This window comes from Diuraphis noxia, unplaced genomic scaffold, assembly GCF_037042655.1.
Source record: "Diuraphis noxia isolate RWA-SAM2 unplaced genomic scaffold, SU_Dnox_SAM2 contig0001, whole genome shotgun sequence".
NCBI classification, from domain to species: domain Eukaryota; kingdom Metazoa; phylum Arthropoda; class Insecta; order Hemiptera; family Aphididae; genus Diuraphis; species Diuraphis noxia.
Genome location: NW_028301711.1, coordinates 77319187 through 77336071, shown reverse-complemented (window position 1 = coordinate 77336071; position 16885 = coordinate 77319187). Strand labels below are relative to the sequence as shown.

The 16885-nt window shown below is 32.7% G+C and overlaps 1 protein-coding gene across 1 annotated transcript in view; it reads right to left on the bottom strand.

Moving 5' to 3' along the window:
* Positions 1-282: 282 nt before the first annotated feature.
* The window catches only part of LOC149061794 (cytokine receptor-like), a 34765-nt gene continuing 18162 nt past the window's right edge, over positions 283-16885 (bottom strand). Inside the window, exons 5-14 of the mRNA XM_089217803.1 lie at positions 9537-9669; positions 9284-9462; positions 9016-9173; positions 8708-8939; positions 8328-8505; positions 7796-7944; positions 7541-7707; positions 5974-6142; positions 5696-5851; positions 283-501 (exon numbers count right to left, since the gene is read on the bottom strand). Of these exons, the coding sequence (XP_089073929.1) occupies positions 320-501; positions 5696-5851; positions 5974-6142; positions 7541-7707; positions 7796-7944; positions 8328-8505; positions 8708-8939; positions 9016-9173; positions 9284-9462; positions 9537-9669 (1703 nt within the window). The 3' untranslated portion in view covers positions 283-319. The remainder of the gene's footprint in view (positions 502-5695; positions 5852-5973; positions 6143-7540; positions 7708-7795; positions 7945-8327; positions 8506-8707; positions 8940-9015; positions 9174-9283; positions 9463-9536; positions 9670-16885) is intronic.

Here is a 16885-nt window from a genome sequence, read left to right as displayed (position 1 = left end):
AATTCTCTGATAATTTTTCTCCGTGTATTATTAAAAAAACCCTAAAACATCAAAAATCACCTAAAAATTAAACCAAAGACTGTAAAATAAAATGTAATTTTATAAATTTGTAGGTACATTATTTAAACAAATTTGAAGACTTTAATAAAGAAACCAAGATTACAACATTTCCTTTTCAATTAAGTCTTTATTTTTTTTTAAGGACTTACACATAATATAAATAATAACACTAATATAATAATAGGATTCTTACAAACATAAGGTATATCTAGTAGTTAAAAAATAAATATATTTTTACTTAATTATTTATGTAATATATTCATTTTAATATTGGACCACTTAATGTGTTGATGTTAATATCAAAATGTATTGTTACACCATTGCTTGTAACAATTGCAATGGCTATTAAGTATACCGTGTAAGGCTTTAGATCTGAAACTAATACAGAACCTTCGCAATCGTTTTGATGAACTTCACTCACTGTCTTGACTGTCATAGGCTCTGAAATGAATAAAACATATTTAAACTGTATTTTTAATAGTTACAACATAAAAATAAAATGAAAAATATTCAACAAACAACATATGTGAAATGTAGTTCTTGATAGGAATTAAAGGGTAGGTAGGTACCTACATAAATACAGCATAGTTTACAAATCAGTATTTCAAGTCCAAACATGTTTATTGTTCGTATATAAAAAATATAATTTGATTGGGTGAAGAATATTAACACATTATTAGTTTTAAAATACTAACATAGATTCAATAACGTGAAGATTTGTTATTCGTCTTAATGTGTTTATATCAAAAATATATCCAAAATTAAGAAAGCAAATCATGAATGAAATTCATAAAAATAACCATTGTTATTTTTAGTGTACCTAGAACCTATATAATTATTTATTAAGGTAATATAATGTGCATTTTCTATACTCAATAACAATTTCTAAACGTTTTGACTCGTTTTGAACTATTTATATTTATTTTTCGCAAATTTCGATTTTCATTAGTTTGTTTTAAATTATTGTTGATAAAAATATTTTCAAATGGTTAAAAACCTTAAAAATGTAGTAGAAGATTTCTCGAAATTACATTTTTTTTACTCTCACATTTAGACTATATTAGATATTAGATAAACAAATTATAACAATTTTAGTTAGTAATTAAAAATATTATTCACGGGTAGGTACATGAAACTTTTGAATATAGAGACCGATACATTCATATTCAAGAAAATTAATAATAATATTTTTTTTTGCTACTAATTACCATCAAAATAATGCTGATTAGTCGTGATACTGTTTTTGAACACCTCTATTTAATGAAGCAATTATAAATTCGTCAGTATAATGTATCATACATTTTTTATCACAATGGAATAAAATTTAGCTCCATACTTTTGATAAAGCATATTAAAATAATGAGTTTTAATACAATAAGTGCCAAACACAACTAATAAACTAATAAAGGAATTTACACGTTTCTGTTAATTTACCTACCATAAGATAAAAATATTGAGAAACAACTGAAATTTATTTTTCCTTTTATTTAAATTTAACACAGATTGAATAATTTTATTCAATGCTCACATGTATAATATATTATACAGCTTAATTGTGATTATTTTTATTGAAACTGTATTGAATAAACTGAAAAATATTATTTATAAATATATTATGCTGATTATTACTTATGTGTTATGTATATTGAATAGTAACTTTTTTTATTTGAATTACCTACCTTTAATATTAGTTATTATTATATTTTTAATATAAAACATTGCCACATAAACCATGTTAAATTATTATTTCAAGCTAAGATTTTATGGTTTTACATTTAAATACCTACAGTTGAAAAATAACAAATTTTTTTCAATGTAATATATAAATTTCAATTCTGATTTTTTATAATATACATAATATTATGTAAATACACAATATATTCCAAAAATATGGAAAATTTAATGATTTTACCAAATCCATATACCATAATACCATATTGAACCTCTAATATTTCCATATTATATATTCATGCTTTTAATGCAATTACTGGTGAAAGAATTATATTGTTTGCAACAGGTGACAGCTTGGGAATTTCGACAAGCCCAAGACTTGATATTGCGATGGTAATTTTAACCTTGGCCTTAAATATTTCTTACAACTTTATGAAATCAGGGTTCCAAAAAGTGATTCATATATAACTGCTGTTTATTATTTTCTTGAACGCAAGACAATGTATATTTACAAAGAAATATTCAAACTTATTTTAACTACCTAACGTGCAAAGCATGAATTATTTCCCGATCCAAATTACTTAAATTTTGATTTCTTAAAAAACCTTTAATTTCTGCCGTTAAAACAATTTTGAAATAGTGACAAATAAGGCGAAATTAGCCATTGAAAGCATGGATGAGCCAGTAAAAAAAAAAATCAACATATTATATCCGACTGGTTAACTTATGTCAAATAATAGATATTAAATAAATAACCATTAAAGACTTTTTAGAAAAAGTTGGTCATAACAAGATCGAGATAAACATTATAATTATTATTGCTTTTTTTTATACGTTACATAAGTAGGTATACGAAAATATATACCAGGACTTCTTATTAAATATATTATTTTTTTTTTTTAGCGATAGGTTATTAAACTGATAAGTCATAATATTAGAAACATTATTATAAGATTTTATTAATGAACATTATAAAAATTGCATTTTTTTTAAAATGTTATTTAATATATTATATTGTTGTATATTATGCATATCGTACTTAATAACCCACATTACAAATCACAATTATCTTAGTCCACGAGACATAGAGAAATATAAATTAACATATTAAATGTTAACAAAAATTAAGTTTAAGTTAAACAAACAAAATATTGACATTTGACTTATGAAAGATAAAGTTAAAAAAATTATCACTTTGTAATAAATGTAATTAATGTATCAAACGCCAATCATAGGTATTTAATTATGATAATCAACAGGTAAGTATCTCAAATGGCATATATTTTAAATATAATTAAGGATAATATTAGATTCAATTTGATTAAAATGTAATGATCGTTTATTCCCGTTATTTTATTATATATTATTATATATGATATTTCCAATAATCAATTTGTTCAATGAAGATAAATCATCATATTTGAAGCTTCGGTTTCTTATAAGTTGGAACAACTATTTTTATATGAAACATTCATATTTTTCCTAAGATATATATCAATGAGTTTTCGCGTGATTATGATAATATTAATGAATGATCAGAAAACTAAAATAAAAAATTACACAATCTGAGCAAAAATGTGTATTGTGAGGTAAAAAAAGTTAGGTAGCTTCAGGTTAGGGATTATTTTATTGGCTGCAATACGATTGCACGCGGTCCTTATCAACGGTACCTTTTTAGGTGTACGATTGCGCGTGCTAAATTATTTTTGCTTCTAAGCAACGTTGCCAAATATACAGATTATAGGTGCACGGTAAATATCCGATTAAGTTCCGATTGTGGCGATCCGTACGTTATTTATTACTTATTATTACTTATTATTACTTTATTGTTGCCGATACTAGACAAACTTTCCATCACTAAGAAGTAGGTAATTTTATTTTAGATCATACTTTTATCTTTTTTGTAAATTCCCACACATGAACGAATATAACTAAACTATGATCTTGCATTGTATGTCTATACGTATTTACTGAGATGTCAGTTGTATTCGTGTTCGTGTTCGAGTTTCAGCTGTCAACGTATATTTTATAATTAATTTTTTAAAATGGAAAATGAAATTTTCGTAATAAGTTCAGAAAGAGGGAGTGATTTGTTAGTGGTGAAGAAACACAAATTTCGACACGTCAGACAGCGGGCAGATGGAAATAACAGAGGAAGGTGCTGTAAAAAACAGTGTACTTGTACAGTCTTAATGACAAGTGACAATAAAATAATAATAGACATTGCCGGTGAGCATAACCACCTTGTAGATTCTACTCAAAAAATCGAATTATTTGCTTAACAACTGAAGAGAATCTTCAATGTTTGACAAGTTGCACAGATATATTTACGGACGGAACATTCGACTATGCTCCAAAATTTTTTTTGCAATTATACACAATTCATGGCTATAAAAACGGTGTTTACGTACCTTTGGTATACTTTTTTTTAAAGGATAAATTTAAAAACACATACATAAATGTATGGAAATATTTAATTAGTATATGTGAAAAGCAATCACTACTTTTTAAAATTGAAAAATTACACATTGATTTTGAAATTGGTGCTATTGAAGCAACAAAAGAAGTTTTTCCGGATGTCAAAATTAAAACATGCCGTTTTCACTTGGGACAAGCTTGGTGGCGCAAAGTAAGTTGAATCAATATGAATATTTTTAAAAATAATTAATCAAAATCAATTTTCAGATTAATGGCAATACAAAGCTAAGAATGGCATACAACGATCAAAAGAACGATTTACAATTATGGCTTAAATCATTTTTTGGACTATCTTTCATCGCTCCAGATGACGTGGAGGATGCTTTTGTAGAACTTATAAGTACGTGTCCAAATATTGCAGATGGACAACTATTTTCTGACTATGTTTTGGAGACGTATGTTGAACCTGGTTGTTTATTTCCACCTATTTTATGGGCTGAAACGCCATCACTAAATCCTAGGTAAATATTTACTAATAAGTCTAAAAAAAATATTCTTTACTATATTCATACATTTTCAGAACTACAAACGGGGCTGAAAGTTTCCATAGAACATATAATGCTCAGTTTACTAGTGCTCATCCACCGACATTTGTTGTTATAAGTACTCTTATGGAAACTCAGGCAGAAACCGTCACTAAATTATTAACCATTTCCAAAGCAATAATCAAGTTAAAATCGAAGGAAGAATTAAAGAAAATCGAATTTGTGAGTAAACAATACGAAGAATATCTAAAAAATAAAACACCAGAAAACTTAATTAAGTATTTAACCATAATTGGAAATAGGTATCAGGGCTTTAAAATTTAAATTATTTTACTTATATTATTATTTTATTATAACGATTTTTTTTAATGAATATTTTTTCGATATCTATTTGAATATATTATATTATTTTATTATAACGATTTTATTTTGAAGAATATTTTTTTGAATTATTTTCGATATCTATTCGAATATTTTATATTATTTTATATGATTTTTTTTTTTACTTATAAGGTAGACTGAGTGTTTAACAGTTATTTTTTGTAATTATTTGCACTATTTGTAACTTTTCGTACTATTTTTGACTGATTAGTTGTCGTATAACGCACGTTTATAATGTTATTTGAAATAAATACAATAACACCATGTACGACAAATAACAATCTTTTTTATAATAATTATTATTTTAAATTTTAATAATAAGTTAATAATAAGTTGGCAACGTCGCTTCCAATTTCACGCGCAATCGTACGCTTTTGAATAGTCAAAAGCATGTTCTTTGTTATTCCGGCACCGCGCGCAATCGTATGCCCAAAAAGGTAAAACGCGCGCAATTGTACTCCACCGATTTTATTTAATCGTGAAGGATCTAATAGGTATGACCCCACTGCATAAATTTCACAAAATACTATTGTAAATATGACTAAGTATGTAATACAATATTAACTAAATGCTTAAACTTAAGAATATTGAGTTTTCATTAAAAACTAAAAATATCTTACCTCTGCAAAGGGGATTATTTATGGCAACTATGGGACAGTAAAATATGTGATATCCAACAATTAAACCAGTCTTGTCATCACAGTAAACTTTCCAGCTCAAACCCACAAACGTCGAACCAATCACACTAACCCAAACGTTCTTTACATTGCCATTGACTAATCAATCGTAAAGTGATTTGTACAAAATGTATATCAATAAAATAAATTAGTATACATAACAAAATTTTATTATTACAGAAAAGAGCTTATAAAAAAAATGCAGTTAAATAATTACGTACAAGATTCCCACACCATTCCACTACTGCTGGCTTTAAGGTTATTAATACCATTTCTCATTGGATTTTCGCTATTAACACTTATTGCAAAAATATATTTTTCCATATCTTCGATCAAAGTAATGTTGTAGCGAGATACTGAAATTGGTAAATGCATCCAGTTCATAAAACCCTGTAGAGAAAAAATATTAATCCAGTCATTAGGTATATCAAAAACGTTGGATAATAATTGTAATTACAAATTAGAGTAAATTCTTGAAGTGAAACTTCTTTATAGAGGGTACCCATGAGAAAATAAAATGATTACCAACCTATCGACCGTCACGAAAAATTAGATAGCGTGATGATCAATAATATGGTCTAACAATCACGATACTGTAGGTTAAGTATTATGTTAAGCAAATCCTACATATTATAATAAAATATACCAAATATTATTTTCTATTTCGTATTTCTAGATTCTACTTTCAGTTCAACATTTTGTAACGAGACAAAACACTATACACCATGTTAGATACTAGCGCGCTTCTGTGTCAGCATTATAACTATGACACAAATTCGTCACAAAATCCAAAATAGATGGCGCCCCCGTTTTTGTGTTTGTCCACCACCCAATGCTATTTGACTTATATTACTCGTAAAATATTCAATTTACTCATAACAAAAAGACCACTTATAGCTGTAAATACAATCAGAAATAGTAGAAAAAGAGTTAATAATTAATAAAATTCATGTTACATCACTACCCATCAGTCTACGAACAATTATAGTATTATCATAGAAATATGAGCACATCGCTCTCGGCAAAAGATTACATCTTTCCCATTATATTATAATATAAGTGATTTTAGGGACATGTGATCTATCCGGTATAAAAATTCAGTGAATATAGGCACACTCAACTTTAAGTACCTAATCTCCTCTCTATATAATTTTTATATTAGAAAAGGCAGAACAACCCGTCATATATATAGAAAAAAAATAATGCACGATAATATATAACCATTGATTCTAAACACTAGTAATTCAGAGCTGCTGATGGACGATAGCTAATTTAAATTCATGTACAGGGCCCATGGAAACACTCACGGTCTTTGCCTATGAAAACATTCCCTTCTAAATACTGTATTCCTTAATAAATAATTATTCTTGTAAATTCATCGGAAAATTAAATGAATAGAAGTGAGTATATAAATTAAGTAAATTCCATAAATATTGTACAAAATTGTATGAACAAAAAATTAATGACACCAGAAAATTTTAGTAATTTTGCATATAATATTAAAATAAAATTAATTTAATTTCTGATGTATACATGTTTTTTGTGTATATAATTATTACTCTTATCCAATTTACTTTACGTTGATATCAGTAGTTATATAGCCTAAGTACCAATAGAACATTTAGTATTAAAATAAATACTGCTGTGTAACACACTAAAAAACATACTAGTAACTAAGTATAATATAATAATGGGAATATATTATATTATTGCATATGCCTACGCACTACTTTATTAATATTAATTATTACGATTGGTCATATTCATACAATACGTTAATTCACATACATTACACTGCCGTGGATTGATCAGATCTTTTTCACACCAAAACAAAGTGTAGAAATCTCGTTGATCTGCAGTGGACAATATCTGAGAATCTGCACCTTTCCAGGATAGTTCAAAAATACCTTGTTTGTCAAATACATTTCTCTTGAACGACACTGGTTTATTTAGTGCTATAAATAGCGATAAGTTGACAATACAACCAGGTAAACATACAATTAATCAATTTAAAATAAACCAAATATATATAATATGACTCACTGTCTGCTACGCTTGGTACGTAAACCCTTGAACATTCTTTAGAATAACCTTCTTTATTGTATGAGATTACTATAAATTCGTATCCGATGTTGGTACTGAGAGAATTAAATTTAGCGTAATTATTTTCGGTTTCATCGCTACGATAAGTGCTGTTTTGATAAATAAATAGGTGATGGTAATTAGAATGATTTAAAATTAGTTAAAAGAATAATATATTATGTTATAATATTTGTTAGGATAAAATATAGCAATAAAATATGAAAGTATATTATTATTATCAGGATGTTTACAAAAAATGTTCTATATAACACTAATAAAAAACTAATATTATTTTTTATAAATAATTAAAAATTATCTATATATTATTAAACAAAATATTGATGTTTTCATCTATAATTTAACTGAAAAATTACATTAGAAACAGTGATAATGTTTAAAATACATTTTCTAACGAAATATTTTAATGTAGATAAAGTTACATATATATAACCCTTTAAAATCACCGACGTAAAACGTTCAAAGTAATACTTACGTGATTTGTTTATCTTCTGTTGTATGAATATAGTATGCGATGTATTCAAAGCATTCACCACATTTTTCTTTGTCATCTATAGTTTGCCAATAAATCACAACGTCCCTTTTGGATTTGTCTGATAACGATGTGAAATATTCAAAGCTCCCAATATCAGTTCGTGGTGGTCTTTTAGGAACTGTAAATTTATTAGACATATAAAAAAGTAAGCGTACAATAAAATAAATACCACTAAATCATACGATTATGTTCAAAATCAAAAGGACTAGTCAATGTTTGATTCATCATTTTCGAATAACAAAATAAATGTATAAAAATGTGAAATACCTCAAAATAGGTATACTGAACCTAGCTATCGTAGAAATAAATTAAAAATTTACTTGTGGGTTTGGTGTAGACAGTGATGCAACCAGGAGAAGACCACTTATCATCCCCAACAGCTAACGCCGTCCGAACAGATATGCAAAAATCATAACGCGTAAACGGATATTCCAAACCGATGACATTGAAGGAATAATTATCGGCATCGTGTTCCAGACATTTCATGTCTTGGACCGAAGTGGTTTGATCTGATGTCGATTGCGATTTACAGGTATCACTTGCAGTTATTGACTATGGGGAAAAAAGGTATAATTACGTCAATCATAATTTTATTTTAACTGTTATCTGTGTATGATTGAACTCTTACATTCCACTGTTTAGGATTAGAATCCCATTGGGATTTATATTGAATCTTAAAAATTAATCCGTGTGAATAAAAAGACATTGTACCTAAAGACCACACAAGTTTGATACTAGATTTTGTTTCATCGACCACTGTGATTTTTGTTGGTTTCGTAGGAATGACTAAACATTAAAATAAAATAAAAATAAAATTAAGTGCATCTGCATAGTTTTATAATAAATATTTTTCTTAATTTAAACAAGTTAAAATTATAGTTTTGTAAAATATATACTATTGGCGTAATGGTGGAAACGAATCGAGGTTGACGAATTTCCCAGTGCATTTTCGCCAATTATCATGAAATAATAATACTCGTGTGATTGTCTGTATAGTTGTGAAGTAGATAAATCCCAATAACAACTATTATTTCTGATATCTGAATCTGTAGGACAATTTGTGACAGTTCTAGAACTAAAAATGTGTATATTTTAAATAAATGATTTTATTAATGAATACCATTGATAATAATGCTAATAAAATATCACCTGCCACGACCAGGTAATCTAAAGTATAATTTATACGTAGTTTTTATGGGGTTTTCCGGCTTGGTCCAATTACACATTAAACTTTCCCAGTTGTTAGAGATACAAGAGAAATTTGTAATCTTCAATGGTTTATCTATAAACAACGATCAATTATTCATAAATACCAAGACAATTAAATACGTAAAACAATAAAACTATATATGTCCCTGTTTTATAATAAATGTATCATACTTTAAAAAAATTATACAAATAGAAACTAAAAATATTGCTAATTACCTAACTAATATTGTTTTTATTTTTTTAAGAGCTTCAATGGTGGTATGCTTACTGTTTTACTAACATCAAAAATATTATTCTGTGTAAGTATTAATATACTGCTGTCCTAAGGAAGAATGCCGTAATTTCCTTCCATGCTATTTTGAGAAAAATGACATTTTATGTTTAGTAGTTTTTGATGGTTATAAATAAATAAATACAATATTTTCAAAGTAAAATCCATAATTTCTTATGGAAATATACCTGATGAATTAAAACTGTTCGATTTTATTTTAAATTTGTATTTCAACAAGATATTGTTTTGATATTTATACTAAGTACGCTATTAATTATTCAGAATTGTTTACTTAGCAGAAATGCCATTTTTACGTAGCATATCAAAATGTACTGATCACATATGGTTGAAGAAATAACGCCGTATATTCTATATATTTTTTTAGGTTTAAGTATAATTATTGGTTAGTTTGTTTAGTTATAACACGTCAATTAGAAAATTATTAAAATTATTTCAATGTCTTAAGTGTTGTATATGCATGCCTGTGTGTATGTATATAGGTATGTATGTATGTACCACGTATATATTTATATATATATAACGCTCAAATGTGTTGACTCAAGATAAAATGACTGTGTGACCGATTCGGTTCTCACGATGGTCTACGTGACCAAAAAGGCTGGGTCAGCACATACTGAAGGCCTCGGACGGACCGTTGCAACGCGCCCCGTCTGTTGGTGGTGAGTCGAGTCTGGTCAAAAGAGTGAGTGACACCCGCGTTACTCGGCAGAGCATCTTATAATTTGTATAGCAGAACCTCGTATAATTTCAATCAGATCCTCTCGTAATATTAGTATTTTAATATTCATTTCTTTAGTGTGTAATTCATTTAAATATCCAGTTCTTTAGTGTTTAAGTCATATCAATATTGATTTATTCAGTGTTAAGTTCATAAATCAGTAATTATAATATAATAAATATACCTATAACCAACACCTGTGTTACTTCATTTGACACTAACAACTAAGATAGACCTCACACGACGGTACACCACACTTCATTGGTGGCAGCGGTGGGATCTCTAAAAGCGAAAAACTGGCGTAATTTACTTCGCGACAGTGCAATTTTGGAGATCACTAAAGAACCTACGTGGACTACCGCCATTTGAGTTCAATCGGTTGTGGTGTCAGAAAACCGATACAGAAAATCTACAGAAAATCCGCAGAAACTCGTGCAGAAACTCGATAATCAGGGACACGGTCACACGGACGACAAAAGGTATATAATATACAATATAATAAAGAGTATTATCGATAACATTACGCGTCGCCACCAGCAGTGTCGTAACTGCGCGTCGTTATATCCTACCGGCGGAGTATTAAGATATATATATATATACACACACACACTCAATCGCGTATATTATACATTATACATAATATAAACGTATCCATTGTCATTATATCGCTGAACGAACGCGCCGCCGACATCGCTGCATAGCTGCACGTCATCAAGGTCGGGTAGGGATAACATATACAGTGCCGCGTCTTAGCTGCCGTGGGGGCAACCCGTTCAAAGTACTCGTACGTAAAATAACGAAATAGCGCCCCGTGCGTCTGGGAGAAGCCCGTTCATTAGTACTCGTCGCTATTAAAAATTAAATATTATCGTCGCCACCGCCGCCGTGGCAAAAATCGTCGTCGTCGTCGTCGCCGCCGTGATACACATCGTTACCGTCAGGGAGCAGTCTGCATCCCGGTACGCGCCGCCGTCGAAGGAGTGGGACAAGGACAACGCCACCGAACAAGTGGGTCAGTGGGACGAGCCGACTGTCGCAGCTGCACTCCTATCAACGACATCCTTATCAAGCGGTAGACAATAACAATCGAGTATAAACACAATCAGAATGCAGCGGTATTTATTATCATACATCGTTTTGTAAGTTTTAATAGTTTTATCTAGTTGGGTTTACTATTAATTTATTATATAGATTATTATTAATTTATTATATAAATTATTACTAATTTATTAAATTACTTGGGTCGACTGAATTATAGTGTATGTATTATTTGAATATTATTATTATTAAAAAGGGGGAAATTAATTTTAATTCATAGAAATTTAATTCTGGGTTTAATACCTACTGCTTGGATTGTTTAAAGAGAAAAAAATTATTACTTTTTTTTTTAAAATCAATAATAATAATTTATCTCTACAAAATCTAATCGGGACTTTTTGCTAGTGCATGTCGGACTCAGGGTCAGGTGATAGTATTAATTTAGACCTAATAGATTTGAATAGTTCTAGTAGCGATTCCTCTAGTGGGGAATTTTATGAACCAAGTAGTGTCTTACGTAAAGCAAGAGAGACAATAGAGCAAACAGACCAACTTTTAGGGTCAACCAGGTATTTTCTAAGATACCGAGCGACAACCACAGAAAACACAGAGCATCCAGAGCAGCAACAAAACACAGAGCATCCAGAGCAGCGACAAGACACAGAACATCCAGAATATCGACAGAGCACAGAGCATCGACAAATCACAGAAAATCTCATCAAGCCAGAAAATCCAGAGCGTCCAAAGCCTCGAGCAAGGAGAAAAAATCAACAATATACACAAAGGACAGAACATCACAGAAACTCAAAGTTACAAATAGGAAAAATGGAAGACCAACAAATTCCGATAGCTTCAGATTCTAAGGTAGAATCACACAAAGTTGGAGTAAGCATCGAAGCAGCAATGCGCGTAGTACCGAACTTCGATGGAACAAGCCCCGACCAAGCATATCATTTCCTAAGGGCGTGTGATTTCGCTGTCAGGATTGTCGATCCGGATCAGGTCGATTTGTTAGTACAGGGACTGATAATTAAGCTATCAGGAAGAGCATTGCGGTCTATAAGATATAAGGACATAACGACGTACAAGGAATTCCGTAAAAATATTGTAGAAATATCGGAAACCAAAAAGTTACTACCCCAGCTGCACATGAAATTGCTCACGTGTAAGAAGAGTCCTGATGAAGGAGTGCAGGAATATTATAATAAAATGGAGCAATTACTTCACGACTTAATTAGTGCAACAATGGAGGGGGGAGATTACGCGAATGGAACGGACATTGACAGGTTGTTACACAATCAGGTGCTCAACGCATTTATAAGCGGTTTACCCGAATCTTATCGGATATTATTAAAAGCGCGAGGCCCTAAGAAGCTGAGCGACGCGTTAGTATTCGCTTTAGAAGAGGAAACAGAGGGAAACCTGGCGAAGGAAACTCAATTGTTCAGTATACAAACTAACACCAAGAATCAACAGCCATCGAAATCTTATTCCGGAGTGTCAAAACATGGAAACAATGGTAAAAGCAACAACACCAATAAGGGCTGTTTCAAGTGTGGCAGAACGAATCATTTTGCCAGAGACTGCAGAGCATCACAATGGGATCAAGAAAAGTTTAGAGCCAATCAACAAAGTGGATCACAAAATTTCAAAAACTCCGTTAGAAATGTATTGATATGTAGATATTGCAAGAAAGAAGGGCACGAGCTAGAAGAATGCCGCAAAAGGAAATACGTAAACAGCAAGAAAGAACAGGACCCGAAAGAAGTCACCGCAGAGCATCAGAATGCGGGAAACGGGGCAGAGCCGAGCACAACCAGCGCACGTTCGGTTCAGCAGATTCAGAGCGCTGTTTTAAGTCTGCAACGGCCCTCCACTTCTCAGCAGCATTAATAGACAATACGACCTCGCTCGGAATTGCACAGTGTGTAAAGGAAAAAGTAAGATTGTTGGTGGATACTGGTAGTGACGTAAATATGATAAAACTTTCAGAGCTGAAGAAAAATATACTGGTGGACGAAACCACTATTTACAAACTAACAGGTATAAATTCACAACCAGTGTTCACCATAGGATCAGTCACTTTAAAAATCCAACTTGGAACGGAAGGTACAACTGCCGTGTTCCAGGTCACGCATGACAACTTTCCTATATCAGAAGCAGGGATTTTGGGCGCTCCATTTCTCCGAGACAATGGAATAAATATTAACTTCAGAACCTCTACATTGTCGACAGAATCTTCAAATCCAGAACCTCCAGAACCTCAGATTATCCAACCACGTTCGGAAACACTCATACCCGTCTTGACAGACAAGGAAGATGGAACAACCTTAATAATCCATGCGCAGAACATCGGAGAAAAAGGGATTTTATCGGGAAATATTGTCAATCATGTAAAGGATGGACAGAGATTGGTCTCGGTAATAAACACGTCAGAGGATCCCATCGAATTGTTTCCACCCCGGCTGGGGGGTGTGCAACATGAAATCTTCAGAGAATCAGGTGCCTATGTCTGTCATCAAATAGAAGAACAGAAAGGTAAAGAGAGCCGAACAAAAGGGTTAACAGAAACAATTCAAATGGACCACCTAAATCACGAGGAGCGAGCCAGCCTCCTACGAATATGTAAAAAATATCAGGATTTATTTCATTTTGAGGGAGAACCTCTGTCGTTCACCACAGCGATCCAGCATGAAATCAAAATTCCGGAAGGAACGGCTCCAGTAAACATCAGGCCATATAGGCTTCCCTACGCTCATAGACAGGTGATTGTCGAGCAAATGGAAAAATTAGAAGAGGATAATATTATTCAACCGTCAGAATCGCCATGGAACGCACCTCTAGTAGTGGTACCTAAGAAACCTGACGTGAACGGGAAACCACAATTTAGGGTCTGTGTGGATTTTCGCCGTCTCAATCAGCTTACCATCGGGGATGCTTTCCCAATTCCAAGGATCGATGAAATTCTGGACCAACTAGGACGCTCCAGATATTACACTACGCTAGATCTCGCCAGTGGTTACCATCAAGTACCAATTCGACCACAAGACTGTGAGAAGACGGGATTTTCAACAGATAAAGGTCACTTTGAGTTTGTCCGAATGCCCTTCGGACTATGTGGTGCCCCAAGCACGTTCCAGCGTTTGATGAACAACGTGTTGACAGGACTGAATGGTACGAAGGCGTTTGTATATCTAGATGACATTATTATATACGCAGTCGATCTAATGGAACACGAGACCAGGCTGGAAGAAGTATTCCAACGATTGCGGAAATTCAACCTACAGCTTCAACCGAACAAATGTCAATTCCTTAGACGCGAAGTCATCTATCTCGGACATCTAATAACGGATGCGGGTGTGAGACCCGATCCGACAAAAATCAGCTGCGTACGAGATCACCCCGTACCCAGAAATCCAACCGAAATTAAGCAATTCCTCGGACTCTCGGGTTATTACAGGAGATTCATCGAAAACTATAGCCAAATTGCAAAGCCAATGACGGCGTTGTTAAAGAAGGGCCAACCTTTTGAATGGACCGCAGAGTGCCAGACAGCGTTCGAGGCACTCATCCAAAAACTGGTAACAGCCCCGATTCTTCAATATCCAAATTTTGAGAAATCATTCATATTAACAACGGACGCAAGTCAGTACGCCATTGGCAGCATTATCTCTCAGGGCGAAATAGGCCATGACCTACCTATTGCCTACGCATCGCGTACGCTAAACAAAGCGGAACAAAACTACACCACTACAGAAAAGGAACTGTTAAGCATAATTTGGTCAGTCAAGCATTTCCGGCCGTATCTTTTAGGTCGAAAGTTCCGAATTTACACCGACCATCAGCCACTCACGTGGCTATTCAATGTGAAGGACCCGGGGTCCCGACTCATGCGTTGGAGGCTTAAGCTGGCCGAATATCAGTATGAGGTGGTTTATAAACCAGGTGTGGCAAACACAAATGTGGACGCGTTAAGTCGAATGGGACGAGTTATGCTAAACAGTACCTTCGTTCCACTCACACAACTGAATTTCGACACTTACTTGGAGCTAGTGGAAGGAAAATCAATAAACAACAATAAAGTCATAGAAGAAACAGGGGATCTATTTGACGCTCCGTCAGATTACAGCTTAGCGCATTGTGTATCACAAGATTTGAAAATGAACCAAGGCACAGCTCTCATGTTTCGTAGAAAATTTGGCAACGTAGAAATATTAAAGAGCCAAAATCCAAAAATCCACGAAGTTTTATATATTCGGCAAGAGGATCGGTATATCTTGTACATGATTACTAAATGCAAATATTGGCAAAAATCATCTTTAGAGGACATGTTCCTGGCAATACAGAACCTCAGAGCCATCTGTATCGAACTCAATATTGAAAAGCTGGCGCTTCCTCCGATTGGTAGCGAAAGTGACCAATTAGATTGGTCTACGATTAGGACCATGGTCCGATTTATATTCAAGGAAACAAACATAGAGATCCATGTGTATCCTCAAACGGAGTTGAAAGATTCAGAAAAGCAACAAGTTTTGGCAGAGCACCATGCCAGCCCGCTAGGAGGTCATCGCGGAATAAACCAAACATTGAAGCGTATTCAGATGCGATTTAACTGGAAAGGATTGGCGGATGACGTAAAAGAGTACGTCTCCAAATGTCCGTCATGTCAAATACACAAAGCAAGTAACAAGAATATCAGGCAGCCTATGATTATAAGTACTACAGCGACGGAACCTTTCGAAAAGGTGTTTATCGATGTGGTCGGTCCTCTACCGAAAACAGACAGCAACAATGCGTATATCCTGACAATGCAGGATGACCTAACCAAGTTCTCAATGGCCGTCCCTATGTTTAACCACGAGGCTAATACAGTGGCGTATCACTTTGTGACGTCATGCGTATGTCTTCATGGGATTCCGGGAGCATTGGTCAGTGATCAGGGAACAGAGTTTCTGAGCAGAGTATTAGCTGAAACATGCAAGCTGCTGAAAATAAAAAAATGCAACACATCACCTTATCACCCACAGGCTAACGGAGCCCTGGAAAGGAGTCATCGGACTCTGGGGGAATACCTTCGGCATTTCATAGACCAAGATCAAATGAACTGGGATACATTCATACCGTATGCTATGTTCGTTTTTAACTCATCAGAACATCGTTCCACTGGAAAGCAGCCATACGAGTTAATGTATGGGCGCACCATAAACATGCCAAATTCGTTCATGAAACCCCCGGAACCTC